The sequence below is a fragment of the Eptatretus burgeri genome, chromosome 9 (assembly GCF_056783735.1).
Source record: "Eptatretus burgeri isolate ZD-2024b chromosome 9, Ebu_testis_v1, whole genome shotgun sequence".
In the NCBI taxonomy this organism is placed as follows: domain Eukaryota; kingdom Metazoa; phylum Chordata; class Myxini; order Myxiniformes; family Myxinidae; genus Eptatretus; species Eptatretus burgeri.
The window spans coordinates 61,947,432-61,966,149 of NC_140969.1; the positions used below are offsets into that span (position 1 = coordinate 61,947,432).

Below are 18,718 nucleotides of genomic sequence, written 5' to 3' on the forward strand. Positions count from 1 at the left end.
GAAGGATCTGGGGGGGTGGTAATAGATATGGGAGGTAAGCAGGCAGCAAAATGCCAGGTAGCAATAGGGAAAGTAAATAGGGTTTTTGATTGTATTCGGAGGGGGTAAATTTATAAATCAAAAGAGGTGGTGTTAACATTGTACAGGAATATAGTGAGGGCCACATCGAGAATATCGTGTGCAGTTTTGATCACCACAATTCAGGAAGGACATAGATGTCAAAGAGGATTCAGTGAAGGGTTACTGGATTGATTCCGGGCCTAGCTAGACTCAGCGATGAGGAGCGGCTGAAGGAGACAGGGATTTATACACTAGAAAGAAGGCGGTTACGAGGAGATATGCCAGAGATGTTGAAGATAATGAAGGGTATAGACATAATAAGTGCAAAAGAATAATTCAGTCTGCACTTATTTTATCGATACCTTTCATTTTCTGAAACATATCCATCATATCTCCTCATAACCACCTCGTTTCTCGTATATAAAGCCCTGTCTCCTTCGGCCGCTCCTCATAGCTGAGTCTATCTAGGTCCGGAATCAATCTTGTAGCCCTGCACTGAACCCTCTCTATCGCATCTATGTCCTTCCGGAACTGTGGTGACCAAAACTGCACACGATATTCTAGATGTGGCCCTCACTAAATTCCTGTTCAATGTTAACACCACCTCTTTGGATTTATAATTGATCCTCATCCGAATACAGCCTAAAACCCTATTTGTTTGACCTTTAGCTGCCTGGCACTGTGCTGCTTGCTTACCTCCCGTATGTATTACCACCCCCAGATCCTTCTCCTGTGTGACACACTCGCAAATTACCCCTTGCATCATGTAATCTATGTAATTTTCATTGTTCTATGAAATAATTACCCCTTGCATCTGTAATTTTCATTGTTCTTTCCCATCCCCAACACCTTACACTTGCTCAGGCTAAATTATAGAAAGGTAGTAGCAGCAGAAACAGTGGATAAGTTTAAATTGTAATTAGATAGGTACCTGAAAGTTATGGAGATCGAGGGGTATAGGATGTTGGCAGGACTTTTAGGTAACTTGGGCATTGATGGGTGATTGTGTGCATGTGTACATATTGCTGTTGGTGGGGGTCTCGTCAAGGGGTGTTGTGTAGTTGATGATGTGTTTTTCACTCAAGCCCATGCCCCCTCCCCTGAAAAGAATGGAAAAAAACGACAAAAACTACAAACCCCCCCCCACAAAAAACACTAAATAATGAAAAAACATTTTGCATTTCTTCTTTGATCTTGTGTTGATAAATTGGTGTAGTGTTGACGTTGTGCATGCATGATGGGCTGAGCAGTCTCACCTGCATCTAATTTCCTTGTGATTCCTATCATGATTTAATGTCTTTTATTTTCTCATTTTTACAGGAACCAAGGCTCCTCGTGGAGTTCACACACACACACACACACACACACACACACACACACACACACACACACACACACACACACACACACACGAGACTCAACATTGGACTCTGAGATGAGGCAAACACAGCTACTGCTTGGTGAAAGTGCCATCACTTCCCGGTGGACTCTGAGTGTACCAGTGACACCACAACAACGGTGCTGCCTCTATCAGCACACTCAGTGGGGCATTTCGTCAGGAAGAATTTCCTCCTCCCCATGGATTCCAAACTGTGGGGATCGTCCTTGCTCTTAACCTGATAAGTTCTTCAAGCAAGGAAGCAGCACATGCTATTTTTCGAGTCTTTGGTACGACTTGGCTGGGGATTGAACCCCTGACCTCCCAGACATGGAGCGGACGCTCTCACCCTCACAACACCAAGTCTATTTTCACGAAAAAATAAGTGACCACTATATTCGTTATTGGTGTCTGTCTGTCTGTCTGTCTGTCTGTCTGTCTGTTTGTCTGTCCCGAGCATAGCTCCGTGGGTTTTGATCCGATCCTGATAAGATTTTGGTGGAAGGTTTATATCATGATCTAGTTGTGTTTTCCTGAGAATGGGCGTGGTGCGCCCATTATGGGCGGAGCCACGCCCAAAAAACGTGTTTTTAGGGGGTAGCCGATTTCAATTTGCATCTTCTCCGAGGGGTTTTGTCGAATCTGACAGGGGTTTTCGGTATTTGGTTAGCCAATGGCACCTGCATAGCCCCACGGAGCTCGATTTTTCATTTCCGTCCCAAGGTCAAGGTCACAAGGCTACGAACTTAGAAAATTGCGAATTTTGACATAAAAATCCATCTTCTCCGAGGGGTTTGTCGAATCTGACAGGGGTTTTCGGTATTTGGTTAGCCAATGGCACCTGCATAGTCCCACGGAGCTTGATTTTTCATTTTCGTCCCAAGGTCAAGGTCACAAGGTCATGATCTTAGAAAATTGCGAATTTTGACATAAAAATCATACGACCGCCCAAACTTTGAGAGCTAGGATGACAATATTTTTTATGCATAATCTTGAGGTCATTCCCCAGCTAAAGTCTTGAAACCATTTTTCTCTATCTCGAACACCTTGCCCCTGGCGCCCCCTTCAAGTTTGTTTTTACGCTGATTTCATCAAAGTATGGATAATCCGAGGAGTATGAAATGCCATATAGCCTATATGACGTTATATTGTTCCTGGAATGTTCCAGAGGAAGTTCTGCACCAAAGGTCATAATCCTTGACCTTTGACCTTTAAAGTTCACAAAGGTCAAATTTTCAAAGTTGTGGTAATCGAACCGGGTTTTCGACCTTCTTCGACGAACTAACTCCAATTAGCTATAGCACGTATCCTGTTTCCTTATTTTAACGTCCACAACATTGTTTTGGGACCTTTAAAGGTTACGCAAAGGTCAAATTTTGAAAGTTGTTGAACGAAACCGGTTTTTCGACATTTTGCAGCTGTCACTCGTACCACATCATGTTGATCATTTTTATAAGTTGGTCAAACATTATCACATTGTCTCATCCTTGACTTCTGAAACAATTTACATTGTCAAATACCGCTCGTGAACCATTGCGGTTTCCAGACTTGTGTTTTACTTATTTTCATTCATCAATAATTTTCCAGGATTCATCTGATATGATAGTTTCCCAATAACTGACAAGGTAACTAAAAATACAACTCGTTTTTCATCATTCATTTGCAAAAAAAACAAAAGTTACTATTTTACCATTATGGGACAGTGCACTGGACATAGGCAAATAAATAATATCCCTAACCCTTTCACACCATGAGGCACATTGGGCTACCAAGGCAGTTTCATTTATCTAAGGAGTCCTGTCCTGGATTGGTCGCCACTCCGAAGCAGGATACTTGAATGGCACATTACTTCAGTGAGCTGGTACTCATTTTGCCGACCTCGGAAGGATGACAGGCTGTTAACCCACCTGGTGTTATTTAAACGGTGTGACAGGGGCTCAAAATCAGGACCTTTAGATCTTAAGCCAGCCACCTGAACCGTAAAGCCAACACCAAGCTTATCGGGCATGGCTAATACCATTATTTTGAAAGTTGATTGGAGGATGCTTTTTTGCTTTGTTAAACTCACCACTCTGCTTTTCCCATAACTTGCATCAATCATGGGTTGATTGGTGAGGGTTTCTCATGATAGTAATATTAACAAATACTTTCAACTTTCCTTCTCTTGAGGGTTATTACTGCATAATCCGATTATAATGGTTTGGTGAAATGGTTTTGCTTGTGCTAAAACATTCAAGTAATCTGGTTTTAGCTAAACTAATCAATAAAGACAATTTTTTTCTCTCTACTTGTATTATAGATCATGAATCCAGGTGTAAAGACAGCTAACTTTCTGTTTCAACACAACACTGCCTTGGACGTGGCTGATCACCGATATCCTTTACCGAAAGGCATATTTACAGAATGCGAGATTGCAGAGCAGTTTTCCTCTACCTGCAGTCTGGCCTCTGGTCGGGGTGCTGTTATATGCTTTGATATGCCATTTGTTTCTCTTATGTGCACATCAAAGTCTATAAAAGCCTGGTGTTGGCTTAATGGTTCAGGTAGCTGGCTTAAGATCTGAGGGTCTTGAGTTCAAGCTCCTGTTTATTCATTGAATTAACACCAGGTGGGTTGACGCAGCCTGTCATCCTTCTTAGGTCAGTGAAATGAGTACCAGCTTCCTGGTAACGGGAAGGGAGGGGGGGATAATGCATCAGCAGCATAGCTGTGCCCCCAGAAAATGATGCAGTCAAAGCAGCCTTAAGCTGCATATGAAAAAATAAATAAAGGTGATAAAAATTCAAAGTGGCAGAAGGACATTATGGACACCCTTTATATTTATATACACAATATAAGTAATGAGTTTATAGAGGCCAACAACATACCCTGGGGGCAATTGCTTTGGATTTTGAAGAGTCCTCACCTCGACAAACTCAACTCCATCAAGCCTTGTGCTTCACAAAATAATATTGCATCATTCATGGGATGCCCCTGACACATTGTCCAAAATACAGCAGAATAGGGCTCACAACCATTTTTAGAAGTCAATGAATTTAAAATGAAAGACTTGTTCTTGTGGACACATACCATTGGCTTAACTAGAGCATACAACAGAAAGCAGGTTTCGAAGAACACTGACAATTGCCAGTATTCACACATTTCAACATATTTATGCAGAGGAAAGATCCATGAATTTTTTTTTTCTCTCGATCATCCAAAATCGACAAATTAATGAGAAAGCTGTTTGGAAGATTTGCTAAATAGCTGCCCTGAAATGAAAAATAAAAACAAAAAGACGAAACAGCTTTCAAACTGGGAAAGTCACCTCCTTATTCCTCTCTTTGTGTTGATTTTACCTTCAAAGAACATCCAATTGATTTCATGAAAAATGAAATTTCACAATTGTACAAGTTTCTTGATACGCTAGGGAATGGTACGCAGCAGTTTGTGGATATGCACTTAGCAAAGTCCACTTGAGTGATCCTTTCCTGGAAAATTATTTCTTGTACATTCTCAACAGAAAGAAGCATGTGACTTTTCAAACGTGTAGTATTTTGCCACAAGGTGCAAGTCCCATTTCAAGTTTTCCTCATCACAGATGAATCGACTCTGGAAGAAGTGTGTCGATCAATAGCAACTGCTGCAGGAGGAAAATATCCAAGCAGGTGTGTGGAAAGAAGCCCCAAACTGTGTACCGTCGATAAATCCAGTCTCCCAGAATGACAACTACGGGGCTATTTGAGATAATGCAAAAGAGTTAATGGCAGCGTCAAATACCCCACACTATCTGGGGTTGCACAGGTTGTGCTAATCCATCACCACTCCAATACTTCAGAGGAGAGAGTCTTCAGTATGCTAACAAAGAACAAAACTAACATTCAGACCTAATCTGAAGCTTGATGTGACACCATCGTCAATTCTGAAGGTAAAGTTGGATCACCTGAAAAAAAAAACAAAAATAAAAAACAGGAACCACACTATTCGTTCGAGCCAAAGCCTCTTCTGAAAGCAGCCAAGACAGTGACAGGGGACTACAACAAAAATACCAAAACTGATGAAATGGTGTTTCTTGATACTAAGTTAGGTATAGTTGAACTCCTGATATTTTGACAGTCACCTGAAAAATGTGCAAATGACATGAAAGTGTTACGTTAATATATTGTTTCATTAATGTCAAGCAAGCCATGGTGGCAAAGTCAGCTGTAGAGTCCTGGAAAGGGACAGAATACCTTTTATTGGGGCTACCCCATGGAGGAGGACAACCTGGAAGAAGGCACTTCCCACAAGCGGCAGTTAGCCAATCACGGGACCCGCTACAGGTGAAAGCAGTTCCATGGTCTCCGAGGGCTGTATCTGCACTTGCACACATGAGTTGTACCTTGGACTTCATGAGAGAAACATCTGTCTTCTCTGGTTTCTCTCGTCTCTCTCTGACTCTCTCTCTCTGACTCTCTCTGACTCCTGCTCTGCTTCATCGTTGGGACAGAGAGGACTGCTCTCTGAAGACGAGGACGCAGCCTCACAATCCCTCGCCTCCACCGCATCGCTCCTGCCACCTTTCCAGTCCCGAGCCACACTTTACCTGTGCGCCAGCGATATGCAGCCACTTTCAGGTTTGTGCCTGCTAAAGTCCTCACCTGCTTCCCCTTTGTGAGTAAGAATGTGGTGTGTGGCACCATCACTGGGTTATGATTGTTTCTTTATCATTGTACAGCATATAAATTTGCATATTCCCCTCTCCCTAAACAAGTCTGTCATGTCGCTTGGTTTGTTCTGTTCCCCATATCCCATCCACCTATTTTCCCTGTATGTCATTAATTTTATTTAAAATAAACCTTTATAAAGGTAAGACATGTTTTTTCCATTGCGTATGCATTCCACCAATGAATGTGGCTTAATTTGGAATAACCGTGGAGAACCATAAGATGAATCTGAGTGCAGGGTATTTCTTATTTGAATGAGGTTTAGCTTACCATCTTCTGGCTGTTCATGGGATCAAATATCCCGACGCTGAGGCATATCGCATTTGCGAGCCTCAAACATGACAATATTTTCCATGAAAATGAACAATATTGCTTCAGAAACATATTGACAAAAATTAGATTGGATGCGTATCTGGGCATCAAAGGATCACCGGCAACTGGGACCCTGGCATACCAACTCAATAAATTTGCTAGATCCAACATAGCAGCTCTGCAATGCTCATCTAACAAGTGAGGTTTTTGTTCAAGCAAGCTGAAAATAGTGAGAGATCTGCCATGGATCACATGCATCTCACTAATCAATCCATCAGCCAGTCTCTCTGTCGTTCCAAGGTGATAATACTCGGAGCTCTTGCAAGTATGCAATCAGCAATGCAATTTCTAATTGGTTTTGGCTGTTGAGGTACACTCGAGCACCACCTTGTTGGTGCTTGATCACTACGTAAAGTATGTACGAAAGGATTCCAACGACTCCTTTCAGAGAAAATTGGGGCCAAATGCTCCAACAATAAGCCTCCAGGATTATGTCAGCTGAAGACTCAAGTGGCCTAATAATAAATTAGACAAAGAAACGTGTCACAGGTAAAGGAGTATTTTTCAACAATGATCAATCTCAACCTCGAAGATGGCCATTTATTATTTGGAAACTGCATTAGCATGGCAAGTAAAATAGCCTTAATACCTTGTACTGTTCATGAAGTCAAAGATAAATGTGGACCAAGTGAAAAAGGGTGAATAAAATTTGACTGGAAGAGCTAATTCTAGACATGGTATTTCAAAGAAAAAGGAGGAAGAAAATTAATGTACTATACAAGTTGGTGTGAGCCGGAGAAGCAGTCACTCACCTTTCCAGGCACCATAACCTCGGTAGGTTTAATGGGAATGCACTGGCTGGCATGTCCGTAGCAGAAACAGTTGCCATGCACCACCATTTCATAAACAGCATAGTAGTACTTCTGCTGAACTTTGGTGCGTGGGTGAAGCAGATTGTCCCCAAGTGTGTGTAAACGTGTGAAATTTACACGCAGGTTGGTGACACGCAGGAGGTCTGTGTGAAGAACATGTCAGGAGAGACAGGAGAAAAGAAACAATTCAACCAGAAGGCATTGCAAATATCCTTATTATATAACTCCATGGTATACATAAATTACCATTCCAAATTCAAACCGTATAACAAAAATAATGAAATGGGATACAACGATATGGGGTGCTGCTTGTGAAAGAACACTTCTCAAAGCTTTGGTGAGCATTTTTTTCATTTCCAGGTGTCTAATGTGACATGTGACATCACATTTACTGCACATGCTGCACCCACAAGAAAAAGCGAAGTGTGTCGCCTGGTTTACAGACACCAAATCAGCCACACAGGTTTAACGAAGTTTCCGGGTGACCTGTGGAAGGCAGCCACCATCTCGAAAAACGATTCATGAGTGGTACAAAAAGTTTATGGACACGGATAGCATCCTCAGATGAAGAGGGCAGGCCGATCAAGCACAAGTGATGAGGATGTTGAACATGTCCGTGAGTCCATTTGGATTTTGGATGATGATCTTGAAAATGGTTGACAATACAACTGAGAAATGTTTTTTTTTTATAACGCTGTATTCCATTTCATTTTTTGTATTATTACAGTTTGAATTTGGAACGGTAATTTGTGGACATCCTGTATATTTAAATAAGTTAGTGTCATGCGGTATAAACATCAGACTTTCACCATGTTCACAACAGATGTTTGGGAACAAAGACAAATATATTGCTTGGCGTGGTTAAAAGGATCAAAAGGAAAGCAGTCGAAGAGAATGATAAAAGGGTAAGAATCGTTTTGTGTTCTGCAATGTATAACACTGGTCTGCGTCATTTCAGAGGTCTAGGTTTTCTCAACGGTTCCTATATGTTTTTTGCATGCTGAATTTATAAATGTATCTCATTTCACTCAATCAGGTCAAATATTTATGATGCTATCTCAATTTTAAGGAAAAAAAAATCAAAAAAAAATTTTTTTTTAATTAGCATTTTTTTTATTCAAAATCAGACTTACATTGACAGAAAATGTACAAACTATATATATATAAAATGACGCACAAGTACCATTAATTTGAAATTCAACATTAAGAAGATGAAGGAAAACAGCGACTGCTGGAGCGACTGAAGTAGGGTGTTGCCAGAAACAACGATTTATCTATATTTTCCTGAAATTGAAATGAAAGTAATTGAGAAGGCACTTTCTTCCACATTAAGTGTACTTGTGCGTCATTATATGTATAGTTTGTACATTTTCTGTCAATGCAAGTCTGATTTTGAATTAAAAAAAATGCTAATTAAAAAAACAAAAATTTTGATTATTTTTTTTTTCCTTAAAATTGAGATAGCATAAAAACTTGACCTGATTGAGCGAAATGAGATACATTTCTGAATTCAGCATGAAAAAAGCAGATAAGGACCGTGGAGAAAACCGAGACCTCTGAAAAAAAATATTTCAAATGCTGCCCAGTGTAATCGGCGTAATTGTCCATACTTGTGAATACACCAATCCACATGCAAGTCGAGTATATTTTAAACATTTTATCCAACAAAATTTAAATAAACAAAAATTAACAAACCTCATGAATTTTGTGAGATTTTCATAAAATGGAAGAAATAAAATAAGTCCTTCATCCTCTTTTCTCAACAAATTGTGATCCGATAAAATATTATTCTCAACAGACTAATGAGCCTCTATAATGTCATAAAATAATAAAACATAAAATCCATTGTGACCGTCAAAGGCAATTACAAGTCTTTTATTATTTTTTTTAAGCAGTCAACAAATCTCAATATGAGATTTACAAAGTTTAATGCAAAATTGTATTTAGTAAAATTTTACAAGTGTCATGATAACCTGTCAAATTACAACATAACATGCGTGTGAAAAGATGGCGTTATTATCTGAAGAGTATGATTATAAGGTGGTTCTCATTCTGTTGCTGCATCATCATTATTATCCTGCAAAGAAAACATGATGTAATAGTTAAAGTATATAATACTGTAACGCTTGAGGGGAGGGGGGGGTGATATCACCATCGAACAGATAGGAATGCATAGGATAGCATGGTCCGTGTGTGAGTACATAGCCATATTGATGTATAAGTAGGGAAATGTCAGCTTAAGAATTGTCTTGTTTGCCTGTACACGATAAATGGGGTGGTGGTGGGAATAATTAGTTGGGGATTATGGTTAAAGAAACTGTATAAAACCTCTATGTAAACCTCAACCAGGGGGTGCCGAGAGACTTGGCATGAAGGAGGAGGGAGCGGAGCTATAAACGCCTCCCAAGGGGCGTAGTAATGGATCGCCTGAGAAAAAAAATGGTTGAATCGCCAAAATGGGGGCAGAGCGTTGCCGAAGAGAAAGGAAAGGGAGGCACTAAAAAGCAGTTGGTGGAGAAAGAACATTCGAGAAGGGGTTGGTCGAGGTGAGGACGGCACATGGAAAAAGGCATTTGGGGACAGTTGGTCTGAGAACTGGAAGAGAGGACTGTTGAGGTCGAGAGAGAAAGTGTTCTGAGGAAAAAGAGGAGAGCTTTCTCTGAGGAGGTCATCCTGCATGCCTGTGTTCATCCTGCCTGCCTGCTTCTGCTGGCCTCTGCTTGCCTGTGCCTCTCTTCGCACTGTGCCTCATTTCATTGACCTGCCCATGTGCTTTGTCTCGTCGTCGTCCTGGTTATCTCCTGCCCATCTCATCGTCTGCTCACCTTGTCATCATCCTCATCTCTCATCACCTGCTCGTCCCCGCTGCCCCAGAGCTGAGTCCCCTGACACCAGCCAAAGCTGGCCAAGGCAAAATCTTGGGTGGCTCCATATCTAGAATTGTTCAGAATACATTATTCAACATGTGTACCAATTTTGGTGTTTTTATGCAAATTTGAACAATAGGTTTGCTATGCTGCAGTACTACATCTCCTCCATCGAGTTCAGTCATCCCTGGTTTTTTTATTATTGTGGTTCGAGAAATAAACCTGTTGGGTATAAAAGCTGTAAAGTTTCTCTTGTCTCTCCTCATGACCCACGCGCACGTTGTCTGCAATTAATTCGGAACGTCTCCATAGGAGTTGAGCTGCTCGGGACATCGTTGGACTTTAACATCCAGCCACGACAGCTCGACCTTGGTTGAACCGTCGATGCCTCAATACTGTACTATGACAGCTTAGTTATGGGTGAACACAAAATGTGTTTCTATCATGTATTTACTTGTTTTTGAAAAACAAAGCCAAGACTCGTGGAAGAGCGAGAACACATAATGGATCAAGATGTAACAGAACAAAAGGAATAGAAGAAACAAGAGTGAGAATTACTTTGCAATACATGTCGCCTACCAATGTGATATTTTCTAAGTCCAAAAAGGGCATAACTGAAAAATTGACGAAATTCCCTGAAACACGAACTTGTTCTGGAACTTATCATAATGAAGCCATGCACCGAGTTTCAGTCGAATATGTTACAGGGTATGGGAAAGAAAGATCTGAAAACCATAGGTGGGATGGATGGACGGACAGACATATGGAAAGCAAACCTATAGTCCACTCCGGTGAAACCGGTAGGGGACTAATGAAGATGGCAAAAACACTTACGACAGGGTTAATATGGAGGGAAACTTGGACAAATAAGGGATGTGGGGAAGAATGAGTAGTGGAGGATGCACGGGGTGCACAAGATAGATACAGAAGATTTTCAGAATTTTACCAAAGGGGATTGATTGTGGACTGCATGTGCCCTGAAGAAATTTGTGGGTGGGGTAGTCGATGGGGGGACGACAAACATAAAAGATCATAGGGTGCAAGACCAGAAAGGAGGCGATAGAAGAGAGAGAGAGACTCCGAGCTATGTGGAATGTGAAAGATATAGGTCCATCGACTCGGCTTCATTGCAGGAGATTCCAATGATCTTGAAGGCCTTGGTTTCCATGCCGTGAAGTTGAGCAAGGTTTAAGGCAGGGGCACCAGCCCATAGGGGAAGCAGTACACTCCATCAAGCTGAGGATGAAGGCCTTGTATGTGCATAAGAGTTCAGGTGTGCCGAGGAAGGACTTTGCACGATGAAGGATTCTTAATCAGAAACTGGCTTTGGAGGCCAACTTTGAAACGTGTTTTGCCCATGGAAGATCATCACTGATAACACTGAACAACAAATTTCAAAATTTTTTTTTTACTGGAGATGTGTAAAGTGATTAAGACTAATTTGGGTACGCTGATTTCAAAAATCATAACCGTTTTGCTGTATCACGTCAGGATTTTCAGGAACAGAAATATTCCCATTGCCTAGAAGTCAGGATTTCAATGAAATTTACATATGTCTTTAACATGTCTATTTCGTACAATTGTTGTTAACTTGTGTTATATTTCTTTCTTTCAGATAAAGATGAGTAGGCGTTCCTGTACCAATCATCCTGACAACTTCTGTTATGTCTGTGGTCGGTATACCAAAAAAGATCAACAGCGAAGTATATCTACAGCAGTGAAAATGAAGGCCGCCTACTTTCACTACTTCGGGTGTAAGGTGGGGGACCAAGAACAGAGCTGGGCACCACACATCTGCTGCACAAGCTGTCACATAACCTTGACTCAGTGGTTGGTGGGCAAGCGCGCGAGCATGCCATTTGCGGTGCCCATGATATGGCGTGAGCCGCAGAATCATCATGATGATTGTTATTTCTGCTGCACAAGCATCGCCGGCTTCAACAAGAAGAATAAAGGTCACATCAAGTACGCTGACTGCGTCTCTGCTCGTAAACCTGTGCCTCATGATGACGAGAACCCCGTTCCAACACCTCCAGCTGATCAGAACATAGCTGTAAGCAGTGGTGAAGAGGATGGTGATGATGAACCTTTTGAACCCGACACTCAAGAATCACACCTTCTGAACCAGGGAGACTTAAATGATCTTGTAAGAGATCTCTCGCTGTCAAAGGCGAAGGCAGAGCTGCTTGGATCAAGGCTGCAGCAGTGGAATCTACTTGAACCTAACACCAAGATATCCTTGTTCAGAGCACGTCACAGAGACATGGCTGAGTTCTTTGAGATGGAAGACACGATGACATTCTGCAGTGACATCAACGGTCTGTTGAAAGAACTTGGGTGTGATCACGATCCTGCAGACTGGCGCCTCTTCATCGACTCGGGGAAGAACAGCTTGAAGGCTGTTTTGCTCCACAATGGCAACGAGAAACCATCAGTCCCACTGGCTCACGCGTTCGGTATGACAGAGACCTATGAGACTATGCGGCAGCTGCTTGATTCCATCAAGTACAATGACTTCAACTGGCACATCTGCGGAGACTTGAAAGTGGTGGCGCTGTTGTTAGGGCTGCAGTCAGGCTACACGAAATACATGTGCTTCCTTTGTCTCTGGGATAGCAGAGACGACAAGAATCACTGGACGAAGAAAGATTGGGAAGAGCGAAAAGAGCATGTACCTGGTCGACACAACGTGAAGCATGTCGCCCTTGTCGACCCAGCCAAGGTTTTCCTTCCACCACTCCACATAAAGCTCGGCTTGATGAAAAGATTTGTACGGGCAATGGATCTGAATGGGCGTGGGTTTTTATACCTCAAGGAAAAGTTTGGCAACACCTTGTCGGAGGCCAAGATCAAGGCTGGTGTCTTTGTTGGACCGCAAATCCGACAGATTATGAAGGACGAAACTTTTCCGACAACTCTAAACCCCAAAGAGCTGGCAGCGTGGAGGAGCTTCAAAGCTGTGACGGACAACTTCTTGGGGAACGAGCGCGCGGACAACTATGAAGAAATAGTGCAGCAGCTGCTGGAGTCCTTCAGGAAACTTGGCTCCAGGATGTCCCTGAAAATCCATTTCCTACACCAGCACCTGAACTTCTTCCCTGACAACTTGGGAGCAGTCTCGGACGAGCACGGCGAGCGATTCCACCAAGAGATTTCACTCATGGAGACGCGTTACCAAGGGCGGCACAACCCGAACATGATGGGCGATTTCTGCTGGTTCCTGCATCGTGAAACTGACACAGAGCAGCACAAACGCAAAGCCAAATGCCTAAAGCATTTTTAATTACATTCTAGTAGAGTTTTTCTGTAATTTCTATATTTTTGAAGCATTCATGATGAAATAAATGAATAAATGAATTTTTGTAAATTTCATTGAAATCCTGACTTCTAGGCAATGGGAATATTTCTGTTACTGAAAATCCTGACGTGATACAGCAAAACGGTTATGATTTTTGAAATTCGCGTACCCAAATTAGTCTAAATCACTTTACACATCTCCAGTAAAAAATTTTTGTTGTTCAGTGTAATGAGACCCAAAGGTTTGAGTGACTGAACTTCAAGAGGATTGTTAAGAAAATTGATGGGAGAGTGTGTCAGACGGTGTTTCCAGAGAGAGAGAGAGAGAGAGAGAGAGTGAGAGTGGAAGATTTGTTAGGAGATTTACATTTGTGTATTTATCAATTTCTAGCAAGTAAGTTGCTGGTATAACATATGTGGATGTCTCTAAAGGATTACTGACTTTATCGATAAATCAGAGGCTTTGTATGAATGATACGTACATACGTTTGTCGTTTACAGAGTAAAACGTTTGTCAAGCAACTGGTATCCCAGCATTAAAAATGCTTCTTTATCTGAATTTGGCGATTCTAGTTGATCATCTAATCATGTATTTGCTGAGAATAACATTTAAAAAATGCTGAGCTCGAGGTCTACAATCTTTGCAGTTGTAGATGCCTCATTCTTGGCATTTTACCAAGTCTGCTTTGGAGAAAGGAATTTATGGGTTACATTTGCGTAGTCATCAATTTCTAGCCCACTGTCTGAACACACCTTAAGTTAAAACATTTTATAATGTGTTTTATTACCCCATTACACTATGAGCTTTGTTGCTCACATTATGGTCAGTTATAAGGATATATCTCCCCTGACAGTTATAGCTTTAAAAAATCGTTCCTTGTGCAAATCGGGAAATTGAGATGACGGACAGGATGACACAATAAACAACAGCAAAATACTTTCCTCTCTACTCACCATAGTTTGCCAAAGGACAGAAGACGAATTTGATCAATTCAACCAGTTCAGTCCATTGTGCTGGATGGTGAGTGATCATGGTCTTAGATTGAAGTGGTGATTGATTTAAGTCACTTTATAAAAAAGATATTTAGAACGATAGGTATACTAATAAATGTTAGTGTGTGTGTGTGTGTGTGTGTGTGTGTGTGTGTGTGTGTGTGTGTGTGTGTGTGTGTGTGTGTGTGTTTGTGTGTGTGCGTGCGTGCGTGTTGTTCATAAAACATTTTCTCTCTGCTAACTCCCCTCCCCCCAACCTGTCTGTGTTTCTTTCTTTCTGTCTGTTCCATCCTCGCTCCTCCCCCTCCTAATAGAGTGCACCACCCTCCAACCATCTCTGTCTGTCTGTCTGTCTGTGTGCAGATGTGTCCGGGCGGTGTTTCTGTCCGGGTGGTGTTTGTCTCCAGATGGAGATTGTGTCCGGCCATTACTTATCTCTGGACGATGTTTGTCTCTGTGTCCGGGCAGTATTTATCTGTGGACATGTCCAGGCTGTGTTTATATCCGGACGGGAGTTTTTCTCCGGATGTGCCAGGGCGGTGTTTGTCCCCAGGCAGTATTTATAGTATGACCGGTAGAAAATGGATTTCAGACATTATTTTGTTTCTCTCTTCACTGTTATTCGATACAGGATCATTTTGATCATATGATCCTGCATAGAATAAGAAGTGTTAATCTATGCAGGATCTGTCAACAGTATGAATCATAAGTAACGCTCCACCGCATGGCTGCCTTCCCTTCCCCCACCCTTCCTCCCTCCTCTCTCTTTTCCCCTCCAATATATAAGAGACGGGTGCCATGTATTCGTGTGTGTGTGTGTATATATATATATATATATATATATATATATATATATATATATATATATATATATATATATATATATATATATATATATATATACATATATATATATATATATATATATATATATATATATATATATATATATCTATATATATATACATATATATATATATATATATATATATATATATATATATATATATATATATATATATATATATATATATATATATATATATGTATATATATATATATATATATATATATATATATATATATATATATATATATATATATATATATATATATATATATATATATATATATATATATATATATATATATATATATATATATATATATATATATATATATATATATATATATATATATATATATATATATATATATATATATACATATATATATATATATATATATATATATATATATATATATATATATATATATATATATATATATATATATATATATATATATATATATATATATATATATATATATATATATATATATATATATATATATATATATATATATATACATATATATATATATATATATATATATATATATATATATATATATATATATATATATATATATATATATATATATATATATATATATATATATATATATATATATATATATATATATATATATATATATATATATATATATATATATATATATATATATATATATATATATATATATATATATATATATATATATATATATATATATATATATATATATATATATATATATATATATATATATATATATATATATATATATATATATATTATATTGTTGAGGGAATTGCCTCTTTATTATCCCCCGCCAATCAACGAAGTTGGTGGGGGATATAGAAATGGGTTCCGTCCGTACGTCCGTCCGTCCGTCCATCCATCACATTTCATTTCCGGAGCTTAACTACAAATCCCCTCAAGATATATTTACGAAATTTGGTACACATATCATGCAAGTGGTGAACTGGTGCCTTTTGATATTTAGAGATTTCCCCCCAAAAAAAATTCTGTCACTTTCCATGGAAACAAGTTGGGTATTAAGAAATAATTGAGGTTTACCTTTGTTTCCAGAGCATAGTTGCAAAACTATTAACTATTTCTTTATGAAATTTGGTACACACATCAAGAATAAATTGAACTGGTGCCTTTTGCGACTTGTCCTCATTTACTATGGCGGGGGATATCGAAGACTTTGTCTTCAACGGATGCTAGTTTGTCATTGTGTCAGTCTCTTCTTTGCTTCCGATACAATTCCACACCCCTTGACCAATTTCCACTAAATTTTGCAAATGTGCTGGGGGTACTCAGGGTCAGATCATGGGCAACACTCCCCCCACCCCATCCCTTTCCCACCCCTGGAAGGCAATTCTCTGTATGTACGTATGATTGAAGGTCATAAAATCAGGAAACTGACCTCAAACAAGGAAATGAGGCCTTTTCACCCATCATTGCCTTGGTGCACTCTCGGGTTATTTTTTTGCTACAGCTTTAAACATAAATCTTCTTGATGGTTTACAAAAGTCTAAACAACTCGATTTGGATCAGATGACCCAGCTTGTTTTTATGCTTGTAGATTGTGTTTGCATTTTGTCAGCAGATATATAAATCAATTGGATGAAGAATGAGTGAGCAGTACGTACTTTTTATTCATGCGTATACCAAGCTCCAGCCAAGAATGCGACATGTCACTGGCATGGTCCAAGCTCTGCCCCTCTCCTGTACGAGGGAGTGTCGAGGCTCCAACGGTCCAGTTTTGTTTACAGATACATTTGTTTATGGACAATAATGGACAGTTTTGTGATTTTGTTTAAATTTTGGAATCGTGGGTTCTAGTTCCATCAGTCTGCCCAATTTCAACGTTGTAGCCCACTTAGAAAGTACTCAACATTTATATCAGTGAGGGAGTGAGTGATTCTAGCTTTATACATTTAATATACTTTATAGTTGTCCAATAAAAATATTGATTGCTGAGATAGTTACTTTTCCATGTTAAATACACTGTAAATTCAAATGTGGTGGGAATACCTTGTATTCTCTGGCTGTAGGGGTCCATGATGGGCAGCCTTGGGTCAAGAACCTTAAAAATAAGCTGAAAACAAGATTATTTGTTCAGAAAACTTATTTCAAGGTGAAAAGTGTCCACAATGTTAAATTTTAGATTTGATATGATGTTTACTGATTCCATTTATTCTTACCTGTACCATAATTGAGATAAAAGGGGGAATTTTACAATTGAAATCCTTGCAAAGGAAAATACTGTTTCGTAAATATAAACAAATATCAGTGTTTTTTAATTTAATAGCAGAGAATAAGCAATCATTCATTACAAGATGATAATAGTGCACATAAAAAAGAAAACAGTTTATCATTTGTTGGTTAGCTGTATGGCGAGATTGAGCGATGACTTTGGGGATGAGTGGGAGTCTGGCAGGATCGATGATGAGGGACCCAGACTGGCCACCGGGCTGACAGGAAACCAGAGACTCGCCTCATGGGCAGTGCAAATGGACATTTTGGTTTCCAGAGCTGGCAAAGTACAATAAGGGGACGGACAGGAGTTGGTTGAGGTGCGGTGTGTTGGAGGGCTTTGGTGGTAGACCAGCAGTCAGGTGTTTTCAGTAGTTACTTCTATGCCAAGCTGCATCTATTGGGTTTTTGATGCAATGTGACGAGGCCCAGCTGTGACCTATCCTGTACCAGCAAATGTGTGAACAAGCGAATTGGACTACGTGGGCACTTGAGGCTCTTACCAGACCTCCCTCATTGCCATTTTCTCCAACGCCATTTTCACCCCAGCAGCAGCGGTCCTTTATTAACAAACCCCTTATACCATTCAGTATTATTTTTAAAATATTCAACATGGGTTTGTCATTTAACCTTAGCGGCAGAGTTTCCTGAAGTGGGAGATTATTCTATATCATGATCATCACGGTACTTGTATGTTATATAAACAAATTATGGTCACGTTATCGATGTCGCATAGTTGCCAACCACGGCCAGTGCAAGGGTATTCGGCCCCCTTGTCGAACCTTCAGCTTTAAGTCCCCATCGTCCCCCTCCCCACTCACTTTCAATAATTAATATTGGGCATTAGTATTAAAAAAACTTCTGCATTTAAAATTACAGTTTAATTACAGAGGGTATCGGTTATGTTTTCACCCCGTTTGTCTGTTTGTTACTTGCGAAATTGAAGATTCATAAGTACAGTATGTTGGTTGGTCTGGTATGTCTGTCTCTCTGTCTGTCTGTCTGTCTGTCTATCGCTTGCAGGTCACATTTTTACTCCAATCTTCATGAAATGGAAACACCTGTTCGAGGTAGTGACAATCTGGAAGCCTATTGTTTTCTGAGACCCCTTAGACCTTTGAAGACCATTTAAGACCCCCAA

At 39.8% G+C, this 18,718-nt stretch overlaps 1 protein-coding gene across 1 annotated transcript in view; it reads right to left on the minus strand.

The window, feature by feature from the left end:
• LOC147020198 (laminin subunit beta-2-like) overlaps positions 1 to 18,718 on the minus strand; it is a 135,757-nt gene that overhangs the window by 96,077 nt on the left and 20,962 nt on the right. Inside the window, exons 7-8 of the mRNA XM_085895332.1 lie at positions 17,356 to 17,419; positions 7,248 to 7,450 (exon numbers count right to left, since the gene is read on the minus strand). Of these exons, the coding sequence (XP_085751458.1) occupies positions 7,248 to 7,450; positions 17,356 to 17,419 (267 nt within the window). The remainder of the gene's footprint in view (positions 1 to 7,247; positions 7,451 to 17,355; positions 17,420 to 18,718) is intronic.